The 25,133-nt window shown below is 48.1% G+C and overlaps 1 protein-coding gene and 1 pseudogene across 4 annotated transcripts in view; one reads left to right on the top strand and one right to left on the bottom strand.

The window, feature by feature from the left end:
* Window positions 1–1,380: 1,380 nt before the first annotated feature.
* Window positions 1,381–3,601, bottom strand: LOC123624979 (annotated as a pseudogene).
* Window positions 3,602–7,616: 4,015 nt separating this feature from the next.
* Window positions 7,617–25,133, top strand: part of LOC123625043 (liver carboxylesterase 1-like) — a 28,903-nt gene continuing 11,386 nt past the window's right edge. Inside the window, exons 1-7 of one of the 4 annotated variants that reach the window (XM_045533244.1) lie at window positions 7,617–7,898; window positions 12,034–12,241; window positions 14,602–14,746; window positions 17,602–17,735; window positions 19,100–19,253; window positions 20,826–20,933; window positions 23,424–23,528. In XM_045533244.1, the coding sequence (XP_045389200.1) occupies window positions 7,736–7,898; window positions 12,034–12,241; window positions 14,602–14,746; window positions 17,602–17,735; window positions 19,100–19,253; window positions 20,826–20,933; window positions 23,424–23,528 (1,017 nt within the window). In that variant the 5' untranslated portion in view covers window positions 7,617–7,735. Of the gene's footprint in view, window positions 7,899–8,707; window positions 8,736–12,033; window positions 12,242–14,601; window positions 14,747–17,601; window positions 17,736–19,099; window positions 19,254–20,825; window positions 20,934–23,423; window positions 23,529–25,133 lie in introns of those variants that run through there. The other 3 variants (XM_045533241.1, XM_045533242.1, XM_045533243.1) reach the window with 3 other exon arrangements.

Here is a 25,133-nt window from a genome sequence, read left to right on the forward strand (position 1 = left end):
AGCAATTCAAAAACCAAAATGAAAACAAGCAAATACATAACAAGATGCACAGAGAGAAAAATAAGCTGCAGTAAAACCTCATTAACTAGAATTCATTAGAGATAAAGTCAGTTTGATTAGGTGAAATATATAAATAATTTTTTTAAAAAAATTTAACTTCTCCACAAAATACATACATATGTATGAAGGATAAAGAGTAAACTGAATGTATCTTTAAAAAGGTGTGGCCTCCTACAGATTCTCATGGAAGGTCTTATATGATTAAAAAGACTGGTACTTGGCATATCACATGGTAAATGGATGCTTTTTAAAGATGGCTTTTAAAACTGTTTAAGTAGTTCAAATGGCTTCCTTAAATGCTATTAATTTGCTTCAGTAAACTCCTCAGGTTAACTCATTATCTTACATTTCAGAATTAATGAGGTTTTACTGTAAAAGTAGAAAAACAAACACTTCAAATGATAAGATTCCAGCATCACCCATGCTAAAAAAGTAGCAATGAAACTTCAGTTTGGAAAGCTACTGTACAATGTAGCAATGTAGCAGGGACCAGATGTAAATACTCCTGAAAACAGAACCAAGAGGAGTAGGAAATCTACTCAGTATTATACCTGTGGTTGTTCTTATACTCATTTGAAATATAAAAATGCAATCTTACAATGAAATAGTAGAACTACTGCTTATTAGGAAGCATTAAAATAAAAGTTTCTCAGGAAAGAGAGAAGTATTTTTGAATACAGTCACAGTGGTAAGCTGTTGAATTAAGTGTCAACATCACACTTAGCAGCAAGATGCATCCACACTTCAGGTTTCTGAATGACATGATTACAATCAAAATCAAGCAAATAAAAACCAAAACAACCAGTACATTAACCCTGAGCTTCCACATTCCTGTTTCATGACCCCAATGCAGACCATCATAATCCAGGAAAATGTGGTTTTCACTATAGTTAAGTCTCAGTGTATCTCCCAAATAGAAAATTTGTGAAGTAAGTTATTCTAAACATGTACATTTAACTATGGAATGATGGAGAGACACACAGATATATGTAACCATCAAGAGAATCACTCCATTCCACATCTGGATCCAAGCCATCCAGGCTCTGTCCAGAATATTAAGTGGCCGGGGCCTGATTAAACAGTGAGGATGCAGGAACCCCGATGGTGCCAGATAAAGCATTAGGACACAATCAAGAGATGACTGTACCAAGTGTCAGGAATTGATTAATAAGAATTTTAAATAATTATCCCAACAAGGAAGATCAGTAAAAAAAAATCCCATTTCATCTTTAAAAGAATCAAGTCACTGAAATTTAATTTCTTCTAAGTTGCTTCCGTTTGTTTGGATGAGATCTTGAAGGTTTTCCATATTTTTGCCGCCCAGTTTAAGAACACAATGTCTAGAAACCTGTGATAAGAACTTTGTAAAGGCTTTTCCCTCCTGTTCCTCATTATGCCAACGCAAGAACACTTATAGCTTCCTGTGCAAAGTATTTGACATTCATGTCTTTTTTTGTTGTTGTTTTTGTTGAGACAGAGTCTCACTCTGTTGCCTGGGCTAGAGTGCTGTGGCATCAGTCTAGCTCACAGCAACCTCAAACTCCTGGGCTTAAGCGATCCTCCTGCCTCAGCCTCCCGAGTAGTGGGCACTACAGGCATGTGCCACCATGCCTGGCTAATTTTTTTTTATATATACATATTTTTAGCTGTCCAGATAATTTCTTTCTATTTTTTTAGTAGAGACGGGGTCTTGCTCTTGCTCAGGGTGGTCTTGAACTCCTGACCTCGAGCGATCCTCCCGGCTCGGCCTCCCAGAGTGCTAGGATTACAGGCATGAGCTACCACGCCCAGTCTGCATTCATGTCTTCATCTTGACCTAATTTCTGTAATACCGGCTTAACTTCCCCCTGCAAAGCACTGGTGTCTAGTATTGGTCCAATTTTTTGTAAAGATTTGGCCACATTGAAATGAACATTTGCTACTTGGTCTCCTGCCATTTTTAATATGTTGAGCAGCATTTGCTTAGTGGTTATTTCCTGACCACAGGTTTCAGACAGTGAATTAATTCAGAATAAAGTGGTCATTCTATGCAAGTAATTAGGATCATTTGCCATTACCAACACTTTGGGAATGATAGTATTTTGGGCTCACTCTGTACCAAACTTCTGAACTAGTTTCATGAGATTGTTGGTGGCAGCTTCTCGGAAGGCATATACATGGTCCACAAGTCAGGCCATACATAAAGAATTCAGCTTTTCATCAAAGAATTCCACACTCAGCTGGCCTGCCAGCAGCTGCATATACTCAATGATGGCCAGCCAGACCCTCCACTTGGCATCTTCAGCCAGCTCCATTATGACAGGAAAGAGAGACTGAGAGCTGATGGATTCCAATCACTTCATTTACACAATCCAAATTGGAGATTATATTCACATGAACTTCAGGACACTCTTCCTTTAACTGAGCTAAAAAAAAGAGGTAGAAGATGTTCAATGGTATTTTCTTTGCCCAGAATGGTAGATAATCCCATAATTAAAGAAGCTAGAGCTGATTTGACATGTTGATTGGTATCAGATACTAATTCCTTTATGTGGGGCAGAATTTGATTCATAATTATGGTCTCTCTACCTTCAATGGGCAAGTTCTCACAAAGTTCTCTTACTTTATGGGCAGCAGCTGCTCGAACTTCAGCTTCACAGTCTTTAAGTAGGTTCTGAAAGGCAGGGATGAGGTCATTTAGGGTGATTTTAGGACCCAGAGCTTTCTGGAGCTCTGAAAATTTGTCAGCTACCATATAGCGAACTTGCCAAGATTTATCTTCTGCTGCTTGTCGAAGTGTAGGCATCACCAAGGCCTCAAGGTCATCCTGAGACAATAACTGGGCAATACTGACACAAGCTTCCACAGCTAGAAGGTGCACTGAATCCTGTTCATCTGAAGCTAGATTAGTGAACAATGGAACAATTTCACTGTTCACACTGTCTAATTCCAAAACTTTTGCAAATTCCAACGTGGAAGCAGCAGCACGTTGTACCATTGGTGTGTCATCTGAGCACAAGGAACGGGAATGCTGTCTGATTTCTGCTTTGACAGCATTTGAGGCCCTGGGTAGCCAACGCTGAATAAACCACATGCAGATGTACAAGAAGCGAACCAATCTCTGCTTGCTAGGTGTTTCACCAGAGGCACAAAATGAGCTTCCAGAGCAATAGTTGCAAGCTCCTGGGAGATCTGCCTCAGGGACTCCACAGGCCGGTCTCGAACAACGGTCTCGAACAACAGTCTCTTCCACAGTAGCCAGACTTTCCTAAGGAGGCAGCAGTGGGCAAAGTCAGGACCTCCCACCAGGCCAGTGAAATTTCCCAGCTGCTCAGCAAGGGCTAATCATAAATTGTATCTGTGAGGAATGGCAGCAGTTCAGTTCTCATCCTTTCTACTCCAAGTGCTAGAGCAATTGTTGATAACTTTTTAATACTGTTGAGACAGAGCTGCACATCCTCATTGCGGAGCTCCTCGATGAAAACCGCGATGGGGGACAGCAAATCGTCTCCCTCTCTGCCTGCTGCCGCTGGGAAGGCCCCGGCCCTGCCGCACCCACCATGTTCTTTCTCCTCCTCCCTTTTTTATTCTTAAACGCATAACGGAAGACATTGTAGAGTAATCCTGGCAAACAGGAAACGAATTTACAAGTAGGCTCTTGAGATTTGAATCAAAGAAATAGCAAAGCTCAACGTTTATCTAAGTGTAGTGCACTTATTGCTGGAGTTAAGCAAGATCATTTTAGATGGTGTACAACTTTAAAGCATTTATATAAAGGTTATGTATTTACTTTGCTGCTTATTAGAAAAAAAATACCCAATACCAAATTCATTATTTAATGGATATTATTTATGGCAGAAATTTCTGGCAGTTTGATAAGATCTGTCCCATCCTTATTGGTGCACAACCAGACATTTCCCAGCTTTCGTTGCAATCACAGTGATCATGTGACTGACTAAGTTCTCAGGAATGGACCCTGGGTGGGAGTGAGGAGAGCCACCTCCAGGCCTGGCCCGTGGAAACTGCCATGGTCCCTTCTCCACACTCCTCCCCCGTCCCGCCAACTGCAATCAACACCCATGGCGACTTTAGAAATCATAACTTAAGGAGGGCAAAGTTATCATAGTCTAGATCAGGGGTCAGCAAACCACAGCCCAAGGGCAAAATCTGGCCCATACTCATTAGCACTCAATCTAGCCTCGTGGCAGGCTGGTGTTTTTTTCAATAAAACTAAGGGAGGAAGGAACCCTCGCCCAGGTCAATTACCTCTGGGGACTGATTCTAATGCTGTCACCAAGTCCCCACCCCCACTACAGAGCCTCCTCACCAGCCTGCCACATGGCTAGATTGAGTGCTAATGAGTATCCCTTTTTGAATGTGGGTTTCCAGAAGCTTCATTTCAGCTACAACCTATGGCCTTGGGCAAGAACCCATGGACATCTCTGGGACTGTCACGTGCTTTATGGCTGCTGGTTGCCCAATCTTTGCTGATGTTAGCATTGGTCTCCCTAAGCTTGCCAAATGACATGCAGAAACAGGACACAGCTCTTCAGGGACCCGCCGCCGCCTCTGGCCTTTTCTAACCTCTCCACCCTACCACCCTCACCCTGGACCAATGAACTGGCAAGGCCACTGTGGACAAGATCAAAGTGTTTTGCCCTGTGATAAGGTTGGCAGTTAGAACACCTCCCCGATGTGTCGAAGCAAGAGAATTGGCTGCCGTCCATTTCATCCACAATGTGGCAGAAGTCAAAAGCCTCCATTTCTGGTCCTGACTTTGCCATTGAGTTGCTGTGTGAGCCGAGGCAACCCTTCCTGAACCGTGGGCCTTAGTTTCCTCTGGACATGAAGAAAGGAATTGAGTTGGGACTATGGATTAGTTGGCTCAGGTTGCCAGAGCAAAATATCACAGACTGGGTGACTTAAATAACAGATAGTTTTCTCACAGTTCTGGAGGCTAGAAGTCCAAGTTCAAGGTGCTGACAGGGTTGGGCTCCTCTGAGCCCTTCCTACCTGGCTTGCAGGAGGCCACCCTCTTGCTGAGTGTTCACATGGTCACCCCTCTGTGCACACGTGCCCCTGGCATCTCTCTGGGTATAAATTTCCTCTCCATGTTAGGACACCAGTCAGATTGGATTAGGGCTCACTCTAGTGATCTTATTTTAATGTGATCACCTCTTTAAAGTCCCTGTCTCCAAATGTAGTGACATTCTGAGCTACCGAGGTTTAGGACTTCCCCATATGAATTTTGGCTGGACCCAGTTCAACCCATACAGACCACATGGGTCATTTGGCTAAGGGGCTCAGGACCCTTTGCCTTTCCCCAGCAGCAAACCTGAGACAGGAATTCAAGCACAAGCGCAGGAAACAGTGACGGGAGAGGAAGGTGAGGTGGGGAAGGGAAAACAGCCAGTCAGGGGTCCTTTATGAAGTGAGTTCCCACTGTGGGTGCCTGGAGCTTAGTCTCAAGAGGAAACTGTGGGAACAGAATACACTGAGGTATTTATCTCCCAAGAACCCAAGAACCCTATTGCTCCTGTTTCTAACCATCTGTCACCCTCTGGCCCTCTGAGTAGTTCCTGGCTGCAGGCAGCTCCCCACCCTTCCTGGCAGCCTGAAGGACCCAGAGGGATCAGCAGGAAGGCAGGGGCACTGTGCAGGAGGCAGGCAGAGGGAGGAGAAGCCAGAAGGGAGAGGCTGCACAGGATCCCCCCTGGCCATCAAGCCTGTGCTTGGGGCAACAACAAAGGTTGTTTGGTAAAAACTGACACCAAAGCAGAGGGTTTAAGAGTGTGGGCTGTGCAGCCACACAGGCTGTGTCCGGTGCTCAGCTCTTCCTACTGGATGTGTGACCTCACACCAGGTCTGAGCTTCAGGAGATCCTAGTATCAATTTCACAGGGGTGTTTTGAGAACAGAGATCCTGCATACGAAACTCTCAGCACTGTGTTTACCACCCAGTAAGCATTCAATAAATATTTGTTAAGTGAATGTATGAATAATAAAAATGGAAAGTACAAATAAGTAAAAATACTCACAATATTACCACCAGAAATGGTTCTGTAATACTAATTAGATGTATAACCTTATAGAATTTTCCTACACCAATAAAGATATATATTGCTAGTAGATATATATTGCTTTAGTATATTCATAAGATTGTACAAACATCCCCACCATCTAATCCCAGAACATTTTTACCACCCCAAAAAGAAACCTGATGCCCACTAGCAGTCACTGCATCCCCCTCATTTCCCTCTTCCCCAGCCACTGGCAACCGCTAATCTACTGTCCGTCCTCATGGACTTGTCTATTCTGGAAATTTCATATAAAAAATAATCATACAATATGCAGTCTTTTGTGCCTAGCTTCTTTCACTGAGCATAATGTTTTCAAGTTTGATCCATCTTGTAGCATGTTATTTTCATAGGTGAATAATATTTCACTATGCGAATAGACCTCATTTTACTTATGCAGTCATCAGTTGATGGGCATTTGGGTTGTTTTCACTTTTTGGCTATTATGAATAATATTATTATTTGACTACAAGTTTTGTATGAACACATTTTCAATTTTCTTGAGAATCTACCTAGGAGTGGAATTGCTGGGTCATATGCTAACTCTGTGCTTAACTTTTCTAGGAACTACCAAACCATTTCCCAAAGCAGGAGCAACAGTTTTATCACCTATTTTTGCCCCTTTCACTCTAGATTGTAACTGTTTTTCCTTGTCAATATATAGACATGTGTATCACTACTCTGAGTGAGAACATAATATTAATATTTCCTTTACCAGCCATACCAGGGTGTATTTTAAAAATTCCATATTGTTGGACATTTGATGATCCTATGAAAGAGGCCTTTGAGCGTCTTCCTTGTGTCCCCAGCAGTTTGTAAATGGCACTTTCCCAGGTGTACCCAGAGCACTTTGTATCCCCCTAATTTGGGGCTTTCACATGCATTGCAACCCCCTCACCACACACATCTGTCTTATCTACTAATGGTGAGCTCCCTGATAAGATGAACCATGTCTTGAGTTTACCTGTGTATCCATAACACTCAGCCAATTGTCAGGCATTTTGGTAAATGTTCAAAGAATGAGTGGATACATGGATGGATGGTTATAGCCAGGGACTGTGGAGAGATGGAGTTCATTTTTACCTTCTATCCAAAAATCCCTGCTTTGAGAGCTGTGAGTTCCCTGACCCTGGAGTTGTGTGACAGGAGGCTGGGCCAGATGGGAAGAACATTGTAAAGCAACTTTAGGTATCAGAAGAGGACTAGATGGAATTTAGGATCACTTCCAAACTTACGAGCCTTGAACTCTATGAAATACAAGCCCAGGGAAGCTAAGAGATGTGTCCTAAGTTGCCCAGCTGAGCCCTTGTATGGCTGTGAGTTGCTGTAAAAATTGTTAAGTTCATTGTGCAGACCAAAGGTCCTCCTTGTCTGAAGGCATCTACCGGCTTGTGCCTGCCTTTGGAAAGCTCCCAGTGTACTAAGGTCAGAGTCCCACAAAGGGGAAAACCTTATGTAACAAGCTATTTGACGAGTCTGTGGCTATCTGTAATGGACTTAGTTAAAAGAGAGTGAACTGTGGATGGGAGTGGCTTTGAGGTCCCAACAGACCTCCAGGGAGATCTTTGATAGTGGAGAGAGCGTCTCTGTTGTCTCTGAGTAGATCACTGGGCTGTGGGGATGGGAGCTCAGCGGCAGGCCCTTGGGCTCTGGGACAGGAAGGCACAGCCCGTCAGCACAGCACCTAGACCTGGACAGCTCACAGACCCTGGGAGCTGCTGCCCTTCCACGATGTGGCTCTATGCTCTGTTCCTGGCAACTGTAACCACTTCCTGCGTTTGGGGTGAGTTCCTCTGAAATACAAATATCAGGGGCACATTTGGAAATCTTTGTCCTGGGCCAAGGTGGGCAAAGATATGTACAGGGAAAAGGCACTACAGGTCTGGGTCTGCAGAGGTGCACGCCTTTGGACTTGGACTTGGAGTGGTGGAGATCAGCTAGCCCTGGCCAGTGCTGAGGCGCAGGGTAGGAGAAACAACACTCTTAGATCGAAACTGCACAGCAGGTGCCACAGGCAGAAGGGTGACGGACAAACCTCATGCCTCACACACAAGGAATGTGGAGAGCTCAGCCTAATTTCCCCTTGATTATTAGTTCAGATATGGCCAGATTTGGAGAGTGATGTAGCAGAATATGAAAAGGAAGGATTCTGGAGCCAGAGTGCCTGGGTTTGATTCCCAGCTCAGCACTTCCTAGCTGTGTGTCCCTAAGCAAGGAACTTGACTTTTCTGTGCTTTAGTAACCCCATCTCTAACATAGGGATGCCGGCAGCACCTACCTCATTGGGCTGCTGTGGGGATGACATGGGATGTTTATAAAGTACTTAGAATAGTGCCTGTTACAGAGGAAGTGGGGGAAAGGGATGGATAAATGGAGGGGTGTTGTTATACGTGTACATATAGCAAATTCGAGGTATGGTCAGAGCAGTGAATGAGGAGCCAATTGCCATTGAAAAGACAGTTTGTTACTCACAGTTCTCAGGAGGAGGGGCACACACTGGGGTGGGGGTGGGGCACAAGAAGCAACTCCAGAGCAGTGGAGGGTGGAGTGGGCAAGGGCTTTTATTGGGATTTGTGCTGGAAGAGGCAAGGCAGAGTGAGCAGGATGAGCACTGGCTACTGTGAGTAATTTCAGGGGCCTTTAGGGCACAGGGGCTGTCCCTAGTTGTCTGGCACCTGGTTCTGGGGTGACTAGTGTTAGAACCGGTTCCCCGTTCCGCCCCAGGAACAGAATGGCAGAGTCCAAGGCTGCAAAAGGCAAAGGAGTTTATTGGCTGGCTCGAGCCAGGGTCCAGGTCCCAGAGCACCAACGCAGTGGTCTCTTTACGAACCAGGACCTCGCCCTGGGGTAAAAACAAAGCCTTTATACTTTTTTTTTTGCTGGAGTCTGTTGCTAGTTATTTTTGATAAGAGACTCTTTCCCAAGAGAGTCCCTCCCAGGAGATTCTCTCCCCAAGGACACTCGCCCTGCACAGCCGGCCTCCCTATCGGGAAGCCACTTGCGGTGCGGTTTTTTCTTTTTTTTTTAAACTGCATTTGAGCATGGTTTTAGCTCTTTATCGTAATCAAGCAATAAGCAAGCAAGCTTTGTGTACAGAAGCGGAATTTGGCTGTTAGCTAAGAGCAAAAAACAAGTCACCATCAAACAAACTAAAATATTGTTTTAGTCCTACTCTACACTAGGGCAGGTGGATGGTGGCCCAGAGTGTGGAAACCTATCAAGGAGGTGGTTGGTGTGTGGGTTCTGGGATGGTTGGACCCCAGGAGGGACAGTTCCTCCAGAACCAGCAAGGCCTCAGGTGGCGAAGCATGAGAGTACAAACAGTAACAGACGTGGGAAATACAGGGTGCAGCGAGGGACCTCGAGCTACATCTGTGCCATTTTATAGACGAGACTCCAAAAGTGGAATCAACTTGCCCAGGGTCACCTGGATAACCACACCCTAGTCTATCTCTGGCTCCTGCATCCAGAGCCAGGGGTCCCCCCATCAGCCCTGACAGCCCAGGCCATGTCTGGGTTCTGTCTTTATGATGGAGACACTGTGAGAGAGAGGCCTGGAACTGCGTGTAAGGGCAGAGTAAGCAAGGAACCAAATGTGGACTAGAATATGCCTTTACCTCTGGTTACCCCTGGCAACGCCATCCATTTCCATCTTTAGCAAGTCCTTACAAGCTGCTTCTACTTCCTCGGTTTCCTTATCTGTAAAATGGGCATGATGATGCCTACCTAGCAAGGCTTTTTTGAGGATTAATTTATGAGACTGACACACTGCCGGTTGCGCTAAGACAGTGATGAGGATTAGTTTAAATGAAATGGAATGTTTGTCTGGCACGTAGCAAGTGCCCACTATGTACACACTACATATAACATAGTGCTAACTGCTGTTGTTCCCATTCTTGATTGTGCCTCCTGCCCTTCCACCTACTTTTCTACCCTTAGCAATCTGGCTTCTGACCTCCTCTTCCCTTTGAAGGTCATCATCGAGCTGACAAAGACCAGGCCTAGTACGTTCTTCTCTGACTTTACCCTCCTCCTCTCTCCTGGGCTTCTGTGAGGCCTGGCGTTTTCCTGCTGAGACTCGGATGCATGTTCTCAGTCTTGGCTGTAGCTGTCCCTGTTTTATCTTTAGTTCTTTCTCTTCTCTCTCACACTGGCCTCTTTGATGAAGTCACACACATCCATGGTGCACACCTCACCCTCTGGAAGATGGAACTACCCTGCCCCTCACCCGACCTCCTTCCACTCTAAAGTGCCCATGTCCTGTGGGATCCTCTTGACAGGATGTCTCCCTGACACCTACACTGAACCTGTCTGAACTGGGACCCAGCCTCACAAGCCAGCTCTTTCATCTCCTTCCCTTCCACGTCCCCCACATCTGGTCAGGGACCGAGTCCTTCAAAATCCCATATAGACATTGCCGTATTTCTTCATAAAAAATGTCTTCTAATAATAAAAATAAATCTATGTTTAGGGCAGAAAACTTGGAAATCACAAAGAAAACAAGACAGCTGCAATGCCACCCCATTGCCATGTCAGTGAACAGCCTTCCAGGGAAGTTCATCCCAGTGTTGTTTGTCTTAATTGGCAATGACAAAAGTAGAAAACAACCCAAATGTCCACAGTATAGGACTGGCCATTATAACATGAGACGTAGATACTGTTTTGTAACCATGTTTTGCATAAGGAGTTTCTAATGTCATTGGATATTCTCCTATGAGACCAAATCTGAATTATTCTTTTCTGTTCTGGCCACACACATTGAAAGACAACTTGAATGTTTGTAACCAAAGCAGCTCAGTGGGGAGGACAAGAGGCTAGAAATAATTTCCTGGGAAGGATGCTTAGAGAAATCGAGGTCACTGAATCCAGACAGGATTGGGAGGGGGGTGGCATGAGCAAGCATCTGAAAGGCCACCTGCCCTAGAAGATCACATTAGGTCAGCTTGGTCCCATGGCAGGTGGAACCAGGACTGACGCGGAAGCTGCAGGGACATGGACGTCAGCTCAGGGGGGAGAACTGTCTGCTCTGCGGAGTGGACCAGCCGGGACTCTGCCCCCCAGTCTCTCTCCTCTGGATGTCCTGCTCTGAGCCACGGCAGAGTCCTCCTCTAGCTTATGTCCCTTCCTCCAGAACACCTCCTGCTGCTTATTTGTCCATGAAATAAAACCCCAGCCCTCAGCCTGGCATTCTAGGCCCTCCCTGACCTGCACTCTCTCATCCCAGGGTTATTTTCCACTCCCCGTAGCCTCCGCCTGGTGCCCACGGGCCACTCGCCCTGCCCGGCAGGCTCTGCATTTTGCTGTCTCCGAGCCTCAGCACATTCTCTCCTCTCTGCTTCACACCACTCCCTGCTTTCATCTCCCCTCATAAAGTCCTCCTGCTGCTGCAGGTCCCAGCCCCTCCACGTGCCACCAGTCCGATGGCCTCACCCCTCTTGTACCTCCTGAAGCACCTCACAGGTACCTCTCCCAGGACACCACCACTTTCTTCCCGGATTTAGGCTCAAGTCTGTATGTGGCTCCTTCTCCCTGCAAGGCTCCGTGCTCCTGGGAACAAGGGCCACCTCCTGTTCACCCTGTCACCTTGCATGCGGCTCAGTGCAGGATCCAAATAGATGAATGTTCCAGGGGCTTCTCAGAGGGAGACCAAGGGACTTGTTTTCCCAGCAGCTCTCCTTCTTGCATTTATTTTTGACTCTGTGCTTTTCCACCTCCTATTCCAATTTGCTCCTTAAAACAGCTCTGTGAGTTAGGAAGGACAGTGACCCCTCACCCCTGTTTCACATAAGGAGAAACTGAGGCCTAGAGGGCTTAGGTGACTTACTCAAGGTCACACGCCTAGAAAGTGGCAAAACCCACCTGGAATCCAGGTCAAGCCTTGCACCTGCGATGTGTCCTCATTTCCTCTCGATGTCCAGCAGGTCACCCGTCCTCGCCACCTGTGGTGGCCACCGTGCATGGCAAAGTCCTGGGGAAGTACGTCCGCTTGGAAGGATCCGCACAGCCTGTGGCCGAGTTCCTGGGAGTCCCCTTTGCCAAGCCTCCTCTCGGATCCCTGCGGTTTGCTCCTCCGCAGCCTGCAGAGCCGTGGCGCTCTGTGAAGAACACCACCTCCTACCCGCCCATGTAAGCCGCGGGGTTGGCCTGGGCACCTTTCAGTGGGGAGGTTTGCCTCAGAGTGATGCAGGATGGAGTCCCGGCAACCCCTGGTCGGCTTGTACTTTGTTCTGGAATTCTTAAGAACACTGTAGAAGCTTAAGAACATTCCAGAACTCTCTCAGCTTTCTAAAGTCCTTTATTCAACACATACTTATTGTGTACCTACTGTGTGCCACGCATGTGTGTTCCAGGTCTTGGGATCCGTTAGTGAACAAAACAAAGATCCCTAGCTTTATGGGCCTTGCATTATAGCAGAGGGAGACAGACAATAATCATATGCAAATTAGTAAATGAATAATGTGATATGTTAGAATGTGATAAATGCATTGGAACAAAAAGGAACAGTTGAGCAGGTGAGGGAGATCAGAAGTAATTGTCCTCTTATTTTCTTGTCTTGCCCTTTGGCACAGTTGAGGGGTGTGGGTGGGGAGGGGTGTGGGTGGGGAATGTCCCGGCATGTTGCTTTCATGAGCTCTCAACACCCAGGGGTGTCTAGCTGCCTATTCACGAGCAGAGCAATGGTGGATGTGCCCAATCACCCAGGCCAAGTTGGGCACTACAGCCCAAAGGTTCCAGTTGGCCTCACAGTTTTCCCCCAGGGCAACTCAGACACCTACGTGCATCAATGATTCATGTCCTCAGCAAGACATTTCTCAGGATTTCCAGGACCTGCCTCTGGCTGCCTTCTCTCCTTCCCTTTCTTTTCCTTTCTCTTATAAATAATATTCACCTTTTATTTTCTTATTGCAAATGTACTACATGCTTATTACAGAAAATTTAGGAAGCACAGAGAAGGAAAAGTAAGAAAATTGAAGTCATGGTTAATTGTACCAGTCAGGGAGAATTGCTGGTAATATTTTAGATCATGTTTTCCCAGTCTTTTGTCTGTTACATACTTTCTCCCTTGAAAACAGTATGATGGATACAGACAGTTTGGATGCCTCTTTGCTCATTCATAAGTACATCATGAACAAACATCGTTCTATGCCATTTTTTTTTTTTTTTGAGACAGAGTCTCGCTCTGTTGCCCGGGCTAGAGTGAGTGCCGTGGCGTCAGCCTAGCTCACAGCAACCTCAAACTCCTGGGCTCAAGCGATCCTCCTGCCTCAGCCTCCCAAGTAGCTGGGACTACAGGCATGCACCACCATGCCCGGCTAATTTTTTCTATAATTTTTAGTTGTCCAGATAATTTCTTTCTATTTTTAGTAGAGATGGGGTCTCGCTCTTCCTCAGGCTGGTCTCGAACTCCTGACCTTGAGTGATCCTCCTGCCTCGGCCTCCCAGAGTGCTAGTGCTGACTCTGATTCTGTACTTGACAGTTGTGTCATTCTGGCAGCTGGGTCCCTCCATCCTCATGTGCACAGTGGGGCTGCGATGCCGCCTCCTGGATACATTGAGATCTGGGAACGTTGCTTATAATGCACTCAGAAATGTAAACCCCGCATAGCGTGGATCTTCCTGCTGTGTGGCCCTGGACAGGTTCTCTAACCTCTCTGTGCCTCAGGTTTTTCATCTGTACAGTGGACATAATAATAGAACCAATGTCATGGGGCTGACCTGAGGCCTAAAGACATCAGTACACAAAGAGTACTTAAAACAGTGCCTGGCACACTTGGAAGACTCAGTAAATGTTGCCAGTTTTCATCTATGTTGGATCTTTGAGATCTTTCATCAGGGCAACTAACAGAACTTGCTGAGGATGAGTTGATGGTAGAACTGTGGCATGTCAGAGCTGGAAGATCCTTCTAGAAATTGCTCCCCTCACTTACACCTGGCAGATTGGGGCCCAGAGCAGGAAAGGAATTCACCCAACGTTACTCAGCAAATGAGTGGCTGGGGCAGGACTAGAATACAGATGTCCCCCAAAGGTTTCACTCCTGACCTGTTGCAGGCCCTAAATGTCTGCCACTTGAGTGATTTCTCAGGGTGTATGGAAGTCTTCCATGGACTGGAACATGCTTACCTGGTGGAGGAACAGGGTCACCCTGCATCCCACCATCTGGAGCCCACAGATAGCAGGAAATGTCACCTCCCAGGGTGGGTCAGTGTCTCCTCAGCCTCTTCTCCTTGAGCCAGGGCAACCTAAAGCCCTGGGAAGAGGAGAGGTGCCAAGGCCATCTCACTCTGCTTGGCCTGAAAGGCCTTAGCAAGTCCCAGGGCTCCACTTAGACCCCCAGATGCCTCCTCTCCCTTCCAGCGTCTCGAGTCTGGCAATGACAAGTCCAATTACAGGCTGAACCTCCCAGATCAAGGCCCAGCACAGCCCCAGGAGACACCTTGCTTAGGTCTGGTTGAACCTCAGGGGTTCCTCTTTCTCCCCTCCACAGGTGCCCCCAAGACCCAGTGGCAGCGCAGATGCTCTCCAATCTCATTACCAACAGAAAGGAGAACATTACTCTCAAGTTTTCCGAAGACTGTCTTTACCTGAATATTTACACTCCTGCTGACTTGACCAAGGAAAGCAGGCTGCCGGTAAGCCATGGGAACCCCTGGCCCAGATGTGCCGGTTCCACAACCATGGGGTCGTCTGGTGCAATGAGACAGACAATAATCATATGCAAATTAGTAAATGAATATGTTATATGTTAGAATGTGACAAATGCATTGGAATAGAAAGGAACAGTTGAGCAAGTGAGGGAGGTCAGAAGTAATGGTCCTGTTATTCTCTTGTCTTGCCCTTTGGCACAGTTGGGGGGTGTGGGTGGGGAGGGGTGTGGGTGGGCAACATACTGGCGTGTTACTTTCACGAGCTCTCAATGCCCAGGCGTGTCTAGCTGCCTATTCACGAGCAGAGCAATGGTGGATGTGCCCAATCACCCAGGCCAAGCTGGGCAAAACAGCCCAAAGTTTCCAGTTGGCCTCACAGCCACACCCCAGGGCACCTCAGACACCTGCATGCATCAATGATTCACCTCCTCAGCTGGGGTGGAGGTGAAGGCAGCTGGGGAGGGGGCAGCGCGGCCAGGACTGTTCAGGGGCCACAGGGTTTGCACAGGAAACACAAGTTTCCAATGTCAGTTTCCACTAGTGACATGGAACCACTGGAGGAGTTTGCTGTACATCTGTAACACACATCTTAATTGTCCCAAGTTTTCTCATGCTCACTGAAGGACAAGAGTGATTACTCTTAGTTACTAGATTAAGACTCTGATACCCAGAGCAGTTGAGACATGATTTCCAATAGTGTTAGAGCTGGAAGGAATCTTAGGGAAAAGCCAACAACTCAGCCCTTCTTTTACAGATAGAGAAACTCAGGCCCAGATAGGGGAATGCAGAGGTGCACAGTAGGGCTGTCAGGACCAGAGCTCGTGTCTTTGATTTTCAAATCCGTGTTCTTTGACATGGAGTAGGACATTGAGCATGTGTGTGGCCTTTCCCCAGCACACCAAGGTCCACCTGTGACAACTTTCACCATCCTGTTACAGAAGTGTGGAACAGAGCCTGGGACAATCCCAGAAGCCCTTTCCTTTGCCTTTGGCCAACCATCTGTTATTTTATGCCGCTGATTTCCCTCCCTAATCGTATTTGGCACAGGCTGGTGACCCAGTGACTCAGCATTTCCCGAATAAGTGAAGGGCCAGAGATGGGGCAGGCTGCCAGCTACAGGCTGGAGGGTGGGGGAGGGGAGTTTCTGCTGGAAAAGGAGGCGATGCCTGGGGTGGCCAGGGGAGGGTGTCAGCACCCAGCCAGAGCCCCAGGAGCACCCTGGCACGGTGCTGGGAGTGGGGAGCAGGTCCATGAACTTAGGACATGTTGGCCCTACATGGGCTTTGTAAGGCACAAGGAAGTAGAGACAAAGGTTCACTCCCTCCCTCATTCATTCATTCTTTTATTATGTACTCAGTGCCCCTATGCAAGGTTAGACTTGGGGGCTGGGGAAAGGAGGAGCATGAAGCCGCTTCCACGCAGCCCCTGCCTGCAGGGATCCTGCCCTCTGGACTGCACAGACACATGCTGACTGCAGCATGTCGCCGCCCGTGGGCGCGGCCGTCACTCAGAGATGACGGTAACCTCAGCCCCTGAGGAGGGAGGCGGGGATCAGGCAAACAGGGGCTGTGGGAGCCTGCAGACAGAGGGACCTCTAGTACGGACACAGGATCCAGAACTGCAGGGCCTGGGTTTAAACCCTGGTTCCGCCTTTGAATAGCTGAGACACTTGGGCAATTTCTTAACTTCTCCAATCCTCTGTTTCCTTGAAATGGGAGCCATCAGGTGTGAGTGTTCGGTGCTGACTGCCCAGCTTTGTCTCAGCCCCTGGCTGAATATGAAAAGCAAGCACAAGAAACCTCAGAGGGGAAGGGAGGATCGTACCCCACCCTGACAGCAGGCTTGCTGCGCTGTGGCCACTGGCTGCCGTGTGCTGGGCAGCTCAACACCTGGACTCTGGAACCAGCGGCCTGGGTCCAAGGCCTGCTTCTACCACTGGGCTGTGTGCCCTTGGGCAGGTTAGGTGCCTCAGTTTTCCTATCTGTCAAATGGTACATATTAGTACCTACCTCATGAATAGTTTATTTTAAAATGTTTGGATAGTACTTGGTACATAGTTCATATTATAAGTTCTTTTTTAAAATTAACTGTTATTATTAATACAGTGTATTAATAATTATTTTAGCCATTCCCACTGCTTCCCTGGTACGTGAGCTCTTTAAATGTGAGAACGATGAATTGTGCATTGTTGTGTCCCCTCTCATCCTCAGTTCTTATCACAGTCCCCGGCACATAGTAGGTTCCCAGATAACGTTAGTCAACCGACTGAAGACTTTCTGGAGTGGATTCTAGGTGGATTCTAGGCTTGGCTTTGCAGGGAGAGTAGGATTTGGAGAAGCAGAGGCCGAAAGGAGGTATATTAGGAAGAGATACCATTGGGGTATGTGTGCTTCTTGAGACAATCCCCTGTGCACAGGTGTAATTCTCCACAAAAGAGTTAACTGTGATGCAGCTGCAGTGCAAGCACTGGCATATGCCTACGCAGAGCTGGATGCAAGGTCCAGCACGAGGGTGACAGGAGTATCGGGGAGAACAGGGCATCCTTAGCCTTCGCTATTATTCCCATGGTGATGTGCTCAGCCTAGGGTCAGGGGGTGGCACTGGGGCTGGGGAGAAAGGCAGGAGGACCAGGGTGTGTGGAATGGGGTGCCAGCCTAGGCCCCAGTTGGAAGGGTCAGGAAGGAAAGATATTGCTTTCTGTAGCCCTTCTGGGCACTGGTGGACTTTGGGTAATGGCCTGCTTGAGTCATGGCCAAGAAGTAGCCGATCAAACCAGACAACCTCTGAGTCCTTCCCAGCTCTGCTTCCTATAACCAGTGTGGGTGTCCCTCCCCGTCCAGGTGATGGTGTGGATCCACGGAGGTGGTCTCATGCAGGGTGGGGCCTCAGCCTATGATGGCCTGGCCCTCTCTGCCCATGAAAACGTGGTGGTGGTGACCATTCAGTACCGTCTGGGCATCTGGGGATTCTTCAGGTAAGTTTCTGGGCTCTCCTCCCTGCACTCAGGTCCCAAAGTGAAGATCCTAGGACCCAGCTCTGGTCATGTCAGTCCTCAGGAGACCTTTGCGAAGTTCCTTATAAAAGGCATCCAGTCTTCTCATAATTGGACCTCCCTTACCTTCTCATGACCCAGCCACACTTGTTCACTTGTTCCTGAGCTTTTGCGTGTGCTCTTCCCTCTGCCTGGAATGACACCTGGCAAACTCCTATTCATCCTGCAAGGCCCAGCCCACATGTTGCCTCCTCTGAAGTACTCATCTCCTTTTCACCTGTGCTGCCCCAGCACGTTCCACATTCCTCTATCAAGCCATTAGATGCAGCTCAGCGGTGAAAGGTTCACACATCTTCCTTCTCTTGGGAAAGGAAGGGAGAGGCAGACCCATGAAAGGACCTGGGTGAAAGCTTGTGGGTGAAGGAATAGGGAGCCAGAAATGGGAGGTTTTTGGAGCATCTGAGCCCAGTGAGCCACCTCCCTGGAGAAGTGTCGGGGTCCACTCACCCCATGTCCTCCTTAAAATATGGCACATTCAGCACTCAAGGCTAGAGGCTTCTCTGTGGGGACAGGGAGCAGGATTATTATCACAGCCACTCACTTTGTGACTCTGTGACGTTTGTGCTGCAGCTGATCCACACAGTAGCCAGAGAGATCATAAAAGCACAGATTGAGTCATGTCATTCCTCTGCACAAACCTGCAGTGGCTTCCCCCGTTACCTGGGGTGACATGCAACATGCTTCCCCAGGCCCACAGGGCCCTCTCCAGCTGCACCTGCTACACGCACACAGTGCTCGCTGGGCCCCAGGGCCTTTGCACTTGCTGTTTCTTCTGCCTGAAATTGTCTTCTTTGGAGATTTGCAAGGCTCATGTGCTTGTTTTCTACTCAAATTCCACAGCGTCCCAGAGGCCTTCCCTGGTCATGTGATCTGAAGTAGCACCCACTGCCCCACCCCTGTCTTTTCCCTCACCCCATTTTATTTTCCCTCAAAGCACTTTCAATACCTGATATTTTATTTTGTATTTATCTGTTTATTTGTTTGTAGACTGTACTGAGAGCTTACTGTAGTCAAAGATTTTCCCTGTTTTGTTTTCAGTTGTATTCTAGCTCCTAGGACAGTGTTGGTCACATAGTAGATGCTCAGTAAATCATGTCCAGACGAGTGAATGTAGAGCCCTACAATAGCACATGCTGGAGAATGGAAGTCAGGGGAAGACCCCTGTGTCAGGGGTGTGGAAGCCCAGCCTATTCTGGAAGGCTCACCGGGAGCCCCCAGCCCCATCTGTAGTCCTCAGAGCCCTGTCATGGCGTCTGTGCTGCCCACCCCAACCTGTTCTCTTACAGCACAGGGGACGAACACAGCCGGGGGAACTGGGGTCACTGGGACCAGGTGGCCGCGCTGCGCTGGGTCCAGGACAACATTGCCAACTTTGGAGGGAACCCAGGCTCTGTGACCATCTTTGGAGAGTCAGCGGGAGGTGAAAGTGTCTCTGTTCTTGTAAGTGTTCCTGGCACCAGGCCCCACCCCTAGGCTGATGTGGCTGCTGAAGAGACCACTTAGAGACCAGCCTGCCCAGCCACGGGCACCTTTGCTTACAAGGCCTGGATTTGCAACACACCCCACTCATTGCCCAGCATCACATTGTGGAGAGCTAACGTCCAAACTCTCCTTGGCTCCCAGGAAGCTCAAGGCTCAGCTTTAGGTCTTGGGGCCATAAGAATCTCTGGCTCCAGCCTGCACTGCTGGCAGTCCTCCTCTGCCACCTTGGTTGAGCTCTTAATCTCCCCTTCCTTCTCATTTTAACAAGAAGACTCAGCTCATTTATTGGGAGGCGGGGGTGGGTATAAATTACACACATGTGGAGGCAAGGACAAGAGCTGGACAGAGGTCATTGTTTGGTTTGAAGCCACATCTACATGTCGAGGGGACGTGAGCACTGAGAGCAGGCGGGAGCCTCTGCTGAGGTGGTCTGATGGCCCCCCACACCCAAGAGGGAGGCGGCCTGTCTGTGGGTCTGAGGGACCAGGTGGGCTGGGGGAGGTGGGAGAGGAAAGACGGAATGGAACACAGGATGGGGAGGGAGGGCACAGGGGATGTTGGACACAGACACAGCCTGGGGGCGCGAGATGTCCTGCCAGTGTGGGGAATGGGCTGGGGGCGGTACTGAGGGCAGCTGGGATGGGGAAGCAGGTTGGAAGGTGCTGGGAGCTGGGAGGAGCCCTCCAGGTGCCTCGGAGCTGAGCAGAGGGTCAGCCCATCGCTGTGTTTTCCCATCATGTGTCGGTTTCCTACTTGAAGACTCAGAGGAAAATGCTTTCGTATTTTTTAAAGTAGAGAGAAAGGAAAGATACAGATCAGCCCAAAGAAGAAAAAAACCATCCACAATCCTACTCCCCAGGGTTGTCACTGTGGACATTTGACATATATTTTTCTAGTCTTTTTTCCCGACACTGTATCTATCTATCATCTATCTTATTTTACAAAAAGACATTCCTTAATTAACATAAGGCACATTAATTACCATAAATGTTAGTATAACATACTACAACATTACAGTATAACAAAAATATTTCCCTAAACATTAAACACTCCCCCATAATATTATCTTTTATAATTGCATAGTATTGCATGGTAACAATGAAAAGTCACTGATTTATCCAATCTCGTTGTATTGGATCCTCGGGTTATTTCCAATTCTATAGCCTACACGGGCACTCTCAGAAGTCTTGTGTGCCTCCCTGGTCATTTTTCTTCTGAGTAGTGGAAATGCTGAAGCAGAAAGTGCGGCTGGGAATTGCCAAGCTGTCTTTCTGGTGCTTTTGGCTGCTGTGATCTGTGCGTGCCACACTCTTCCTGTTCCGTCCCCGGCTCTGTGCTCCGGCTCCATCCCGCTGAGGTTCTCTGGGGCAGGCGGGGCCCAGGGTGAGGCTGGGAAACAGGCCAGGCCAGGTGAGTGAGGAGCCCTGGTGCCTACTGAGCCCCAGGGTCTCCCCGGGACGTGGCCAGGGCAGACCTGTGGGTGGACCCTCCCCTGAGCATGAACTCTCCTCCTGTCTTCTCCCCTCCCAGGTTTTATCTCCTCTGGCCAAGAACCTCTTCCACCGGGCCATTTCTGAGAGTGGTGTGGCCCTCACTTCTGCTCTGGTCCAGAAGGACGACATCAAGCCCCTGGCAGAGGTAGGTCTCTCACAGGATGCTCCTGGCATCTTCAGGGATCTTTCTTGCTATGAAATGCAGAGGACATGCTCAAAGAGACACTGAAGCTAGATGTGCTGAATGGAAAAGGCAAGAAGGCACCTTACCCAACTTCCCAATTTTATAGCCGAGCAAACGGGCAGAGTGTGGAAGTGACATGCCAAGGTCAACATAGGATCAAAGCAGAGCTGGGATGCAAACCCATCACTGTGGACTTCCAGTGCGTGGCCTGCCCAGGACCACAGCCCTGAGTGTGCCTCAGAGGTTATCAGAAAAGGGTTCTTTTAAAAATTATGAATGAGTCAGCATCACAAAGCTCAGCAATAATTTACTTGCTGAGCAATGAGTATTCCAGGGAGAGGACACAGCATGTGCGAATGTCCTGTGGCTGGAGAAGCATCTTGAGAGTGAGAGAAAGCTGATGTGGCCAGAACAGAGAGCAGGGGGAGCTGGGGTGCTTTGAGGGTGGGGACGTTGGCAGGGGCCTTGAGGCACAGGACCCTGGGGAGGATTTTGTGTTTATCTGGAGAGCGGTGGGAAGAGAGGAAGGGGTGACCACAGGGTGGCGCTGCTGAGCAGGGCCCACTGGAGCCAGAGAGGTGCAGAGTTTGGGTGGGGCTGTGGGGGCTAGTTTGGGGCAGCTCAGACTTCAGGGGCTGATTAGCAGGAGGGAGGAAATGGAGACACCAAGGATTTTTTAAGAATTTTTGAGAATTTTTTCAGAATTCATTGGTTATAAGCAACAAATGGCCACTGGGGCAGGCTTGAGTCAAGAAGGGGAATTTATTTTTCAAGGAAGCGGAGGTGGTGGGATGAGGCTGGGCTTTGTGAACAAACAGGAGCGAGAAATTGCAAAGTGAAGAGAATCCATGTCTCTCTGACTCTTGCTCTTCTCTCCCCCTCCCTCCCTCTTCCCCACTCTTCCTCTTCCTGTTTGTTTATTCACCAAGCAAGTTCTGAGCAGGGGTTCTGCAGCAGACACTGTCCAGGCTCTGGGACCCTGCGCCCTCCCCATGGCCCTGCCACCACGGAGCCCGCCTTGGGTCCATCTGTGCCTTCCTCTCTGGCCGAGCTTTGCTGTCAGTTCCTGTGACCGCCCCATCTGGCCCTGGGCTTGGGAACTCCCCTGTGGTTCCAGAAAGTGGTCAGGTTTTTTCTCCCTGTTTAGGAAAATGAGCATGTCTACTCCTGCAGCTCTTCATACCCATCCAAGGCAACTTAGGAGAGCGGCTCACGGCCCCGGCTTTGCTGAGATGCCCCCTTGGTGCATCAAACTCAGATTCTCAGAAAAGTCCGGGTGACGGTGTACGGGGCAGACCACCCCCCGGTGTCCCAGACAGGCTCAGGGGAGCCTCTCCTTCAGGAGGGTTTTCTTCTTACTTTTTCTTAAGATGAGAAGAGGTTCTAGGTTGGGGTCAGGGGTTCTCCACGCATTCCTGGCTGCCTGGGCGGCTTGCCTAAGGATAGGGGAGGGCTAACCTGGTCTTAGGTATGTATGACCTTTTAGCTAAGAATCATTTTTCTTTAATTTTTAATCAATAGAAACCAAACAAAAGAAAAATAATATTTCATAATCCATGAAAATGATATGAAATTCAAATGTCAGTGCCCATAAATAAAGTTTTATTGCAACACAGTGACACCCATTTCATGCCAAGAGCAGATTTGAGAAGGTGCAGTTGAGACCACATGGCCCATGAAGCCTCAGATAATGAATGTACTGTTTGTCGCTTTAACGAAAACTTTGCTAACCCCTGCCCTGGAGAGTCACGTTTGGTTATTGCTCAGGACTCTAGCACGTGACTGTACAGGTGGAAACTCTTAGCTGTGGCGCAGACGCCTCACTGACTGAGAAGCACCATCCGTGCCTCAGGACAGATGCGTGCTATTTTCCTTTAGGGCACTGTTTAAATCATATTTGGTACTTTCTGAAACGCCTTGGTGTGAATCACCTTATCCAGGCCTCCTGCAATTCTGCACGTGTTTTAGTGTGTGGGCGACACTGTACCCTCCTTTGTTCTTCCCATGTATTAGCTCATAAGGTCGGTGAGATCATTATGCCCATCTAAGGGTAGAGAAACTCAGGCACAAAGAACTCAAGTGGTTTTCCTAAGGCCAAATGGCCAGTACGTGCAGGAGCTGGGCTTGGAAACCAGACAGTGGGATTGGGACTCCATGTTCTTGCCTCCACACTACCTCCTCTCTTGAGACACTCAGCTTTGAGATCATTACACTCATTTTATCAGACAGAAAGGAACAGACAGAGGCCGTGTATAATTATGACTCACATCACAATTCAGATTAGGCACAGAGGCAGCACTCTGTGGGCCCTAGAACCCACACATCTGGTCTAGAGTACTTTCTGCTCCCCCTGCTGCCTTGCTGAGTGGTCTGGGGACAGAACACATCTTTCTACCTTGAGGGCGGGAAGGGACATTGCCCTTGAGCTCTTGTTGCCTGTTGTCTTTGCAGCAAGTTGCTGTCACTGCTGGGTGTAAAACCACCACTTCGGCTGTCATGGTTCACTGCCTGCGCCAGAAGACAGAGGAGGAACTCTTGGAGGCTACACTGAAGATGGTAGGTGGGTCCGTGCTAGTGCCCCCAGCATGCAGTCATGGCCCCAGGCTTCATCTTTTCTGCTGTCCTCTTGCCCTGAAAAAACTCCCTGGCAGTTTTGTACCTCTCAGGAGTCTCTGGATCTGAATAGGGAATTTCCCTTTTCCTTTTTTATTGTAGCATACCTCAGATATCAGAAGTCCAAAAATAACATGGTGAAAAATTACATAACAATCCCTCAGTTTTATGAAAACTAAATATTTTTCCATTCTTGTTTCAGATGTATTTGTAAGAAATTAAACATTACGTACTCCCAGCGGTATCCACCATCCTGAATTTGAGGGATGGGGATATTAAGCACAGAAATTTCAGAATGACGTCACAATTTATCTTGGTTGATTTAGAAACTATGTCAATTATAACACAATGGTGTCCCAATTTTCTAGATTTTTTGAAACTCTGCCTCAATTGTGAATCTAGCATAGCCATCCATCCAACCCATGCATTCATCCACCATCTTATTATCCACCTACCCATCCACTAATCCATCCAATTCATTGCTATCCTTTAATCAAGCTAATATCAATCCATCCATGACTCTTCATTCATCTATTTTCAACTCATCCATCATCAATGCACCATCCAGCCCCCTTATATCTTCACTCCATCATCCATTACTCCAAAATCAATGATCAATTCATAACCTACCTGCTAGTTATCATCCATCTCTCCATGTATCCATCCAGTTTACCCAAACTGCATGCATTGACCAACTCCATCCATCCATCCATCCATCCATCCATCCATCCATCTATCCATTCATGCTAAGAGTATGGGGCGGTGGGGAGGGTGTCAGGGGAGGTGATATGGACGTTAGTTGGACATAGTCCTTGCTCACAAGAAACTACCCAAGGAGAAACACACCCATATACCTAGTAGGTTGAATATGGTGGAATACAGAGAGGGGAAATATTCCTTATAGTCATCAAACATGCTTCACAGAGAAGGTGACATCTGAGGATTGATGGATGGCTGTGGCAGTCATCTGTCATTACAGGGAAGCTCAGCAGGACAAACACCCAAGGAATACAGCATGTAGGGCCAACGGGAGCCATTCCTTTGGTGGGAGAAGAGTGTGAGTTATGAGCTCAGCGGTAGCCTGAGGCCTGGACCCCCATCTGGACCCTGAGTACCTGGGGATACTTCTGGAACCCTAGGGCAGGTGTCTAGCTCTGGACTCTGCTTCCATGTCCATGTGTTGAGTATATCTGGCTTTAGGATTTGAGTGTTGATTTATCACACTCTAACAAGGTCACCGAAGTGTTCAAAAAATTAAGACACAGCTGTATTATAATTACTGAATAGAGCCAAATATTTCAGCAATTCTCCATGTGGCACAAGAGGACCCAGCTTATAAAGAAAGATTTGATTCCTTTGGGAAAACTCAGATCTAAAATCTCAGGACATTCTTCTGAGATTTTCTGAGATCTTGTGGAAGTGCTTCCATGATTCTCCACTGCCTCCAACGCGCGCGCGCACACACACACACACACACAAACACACACACACACACACACACACACACACACGCACTCTCCTGGCTGGTGGGCTACAGTCCATAATGGA

The sequence above is a fragment of the Lemur catta genome, chromosome 20 (assembly GCF_020740605.2).
Source record: "Lemur catta isolate mLemCat1 chromosome 20, mLemCat1.pri, whole genome shotgun sequence".
In the NCBI taxonomy this organism is placed as follows: Eukaryota; Metazoa; Chordata; class Mammalia; order Primates; family Lemuridae; genus Lemur; species Lemur catta.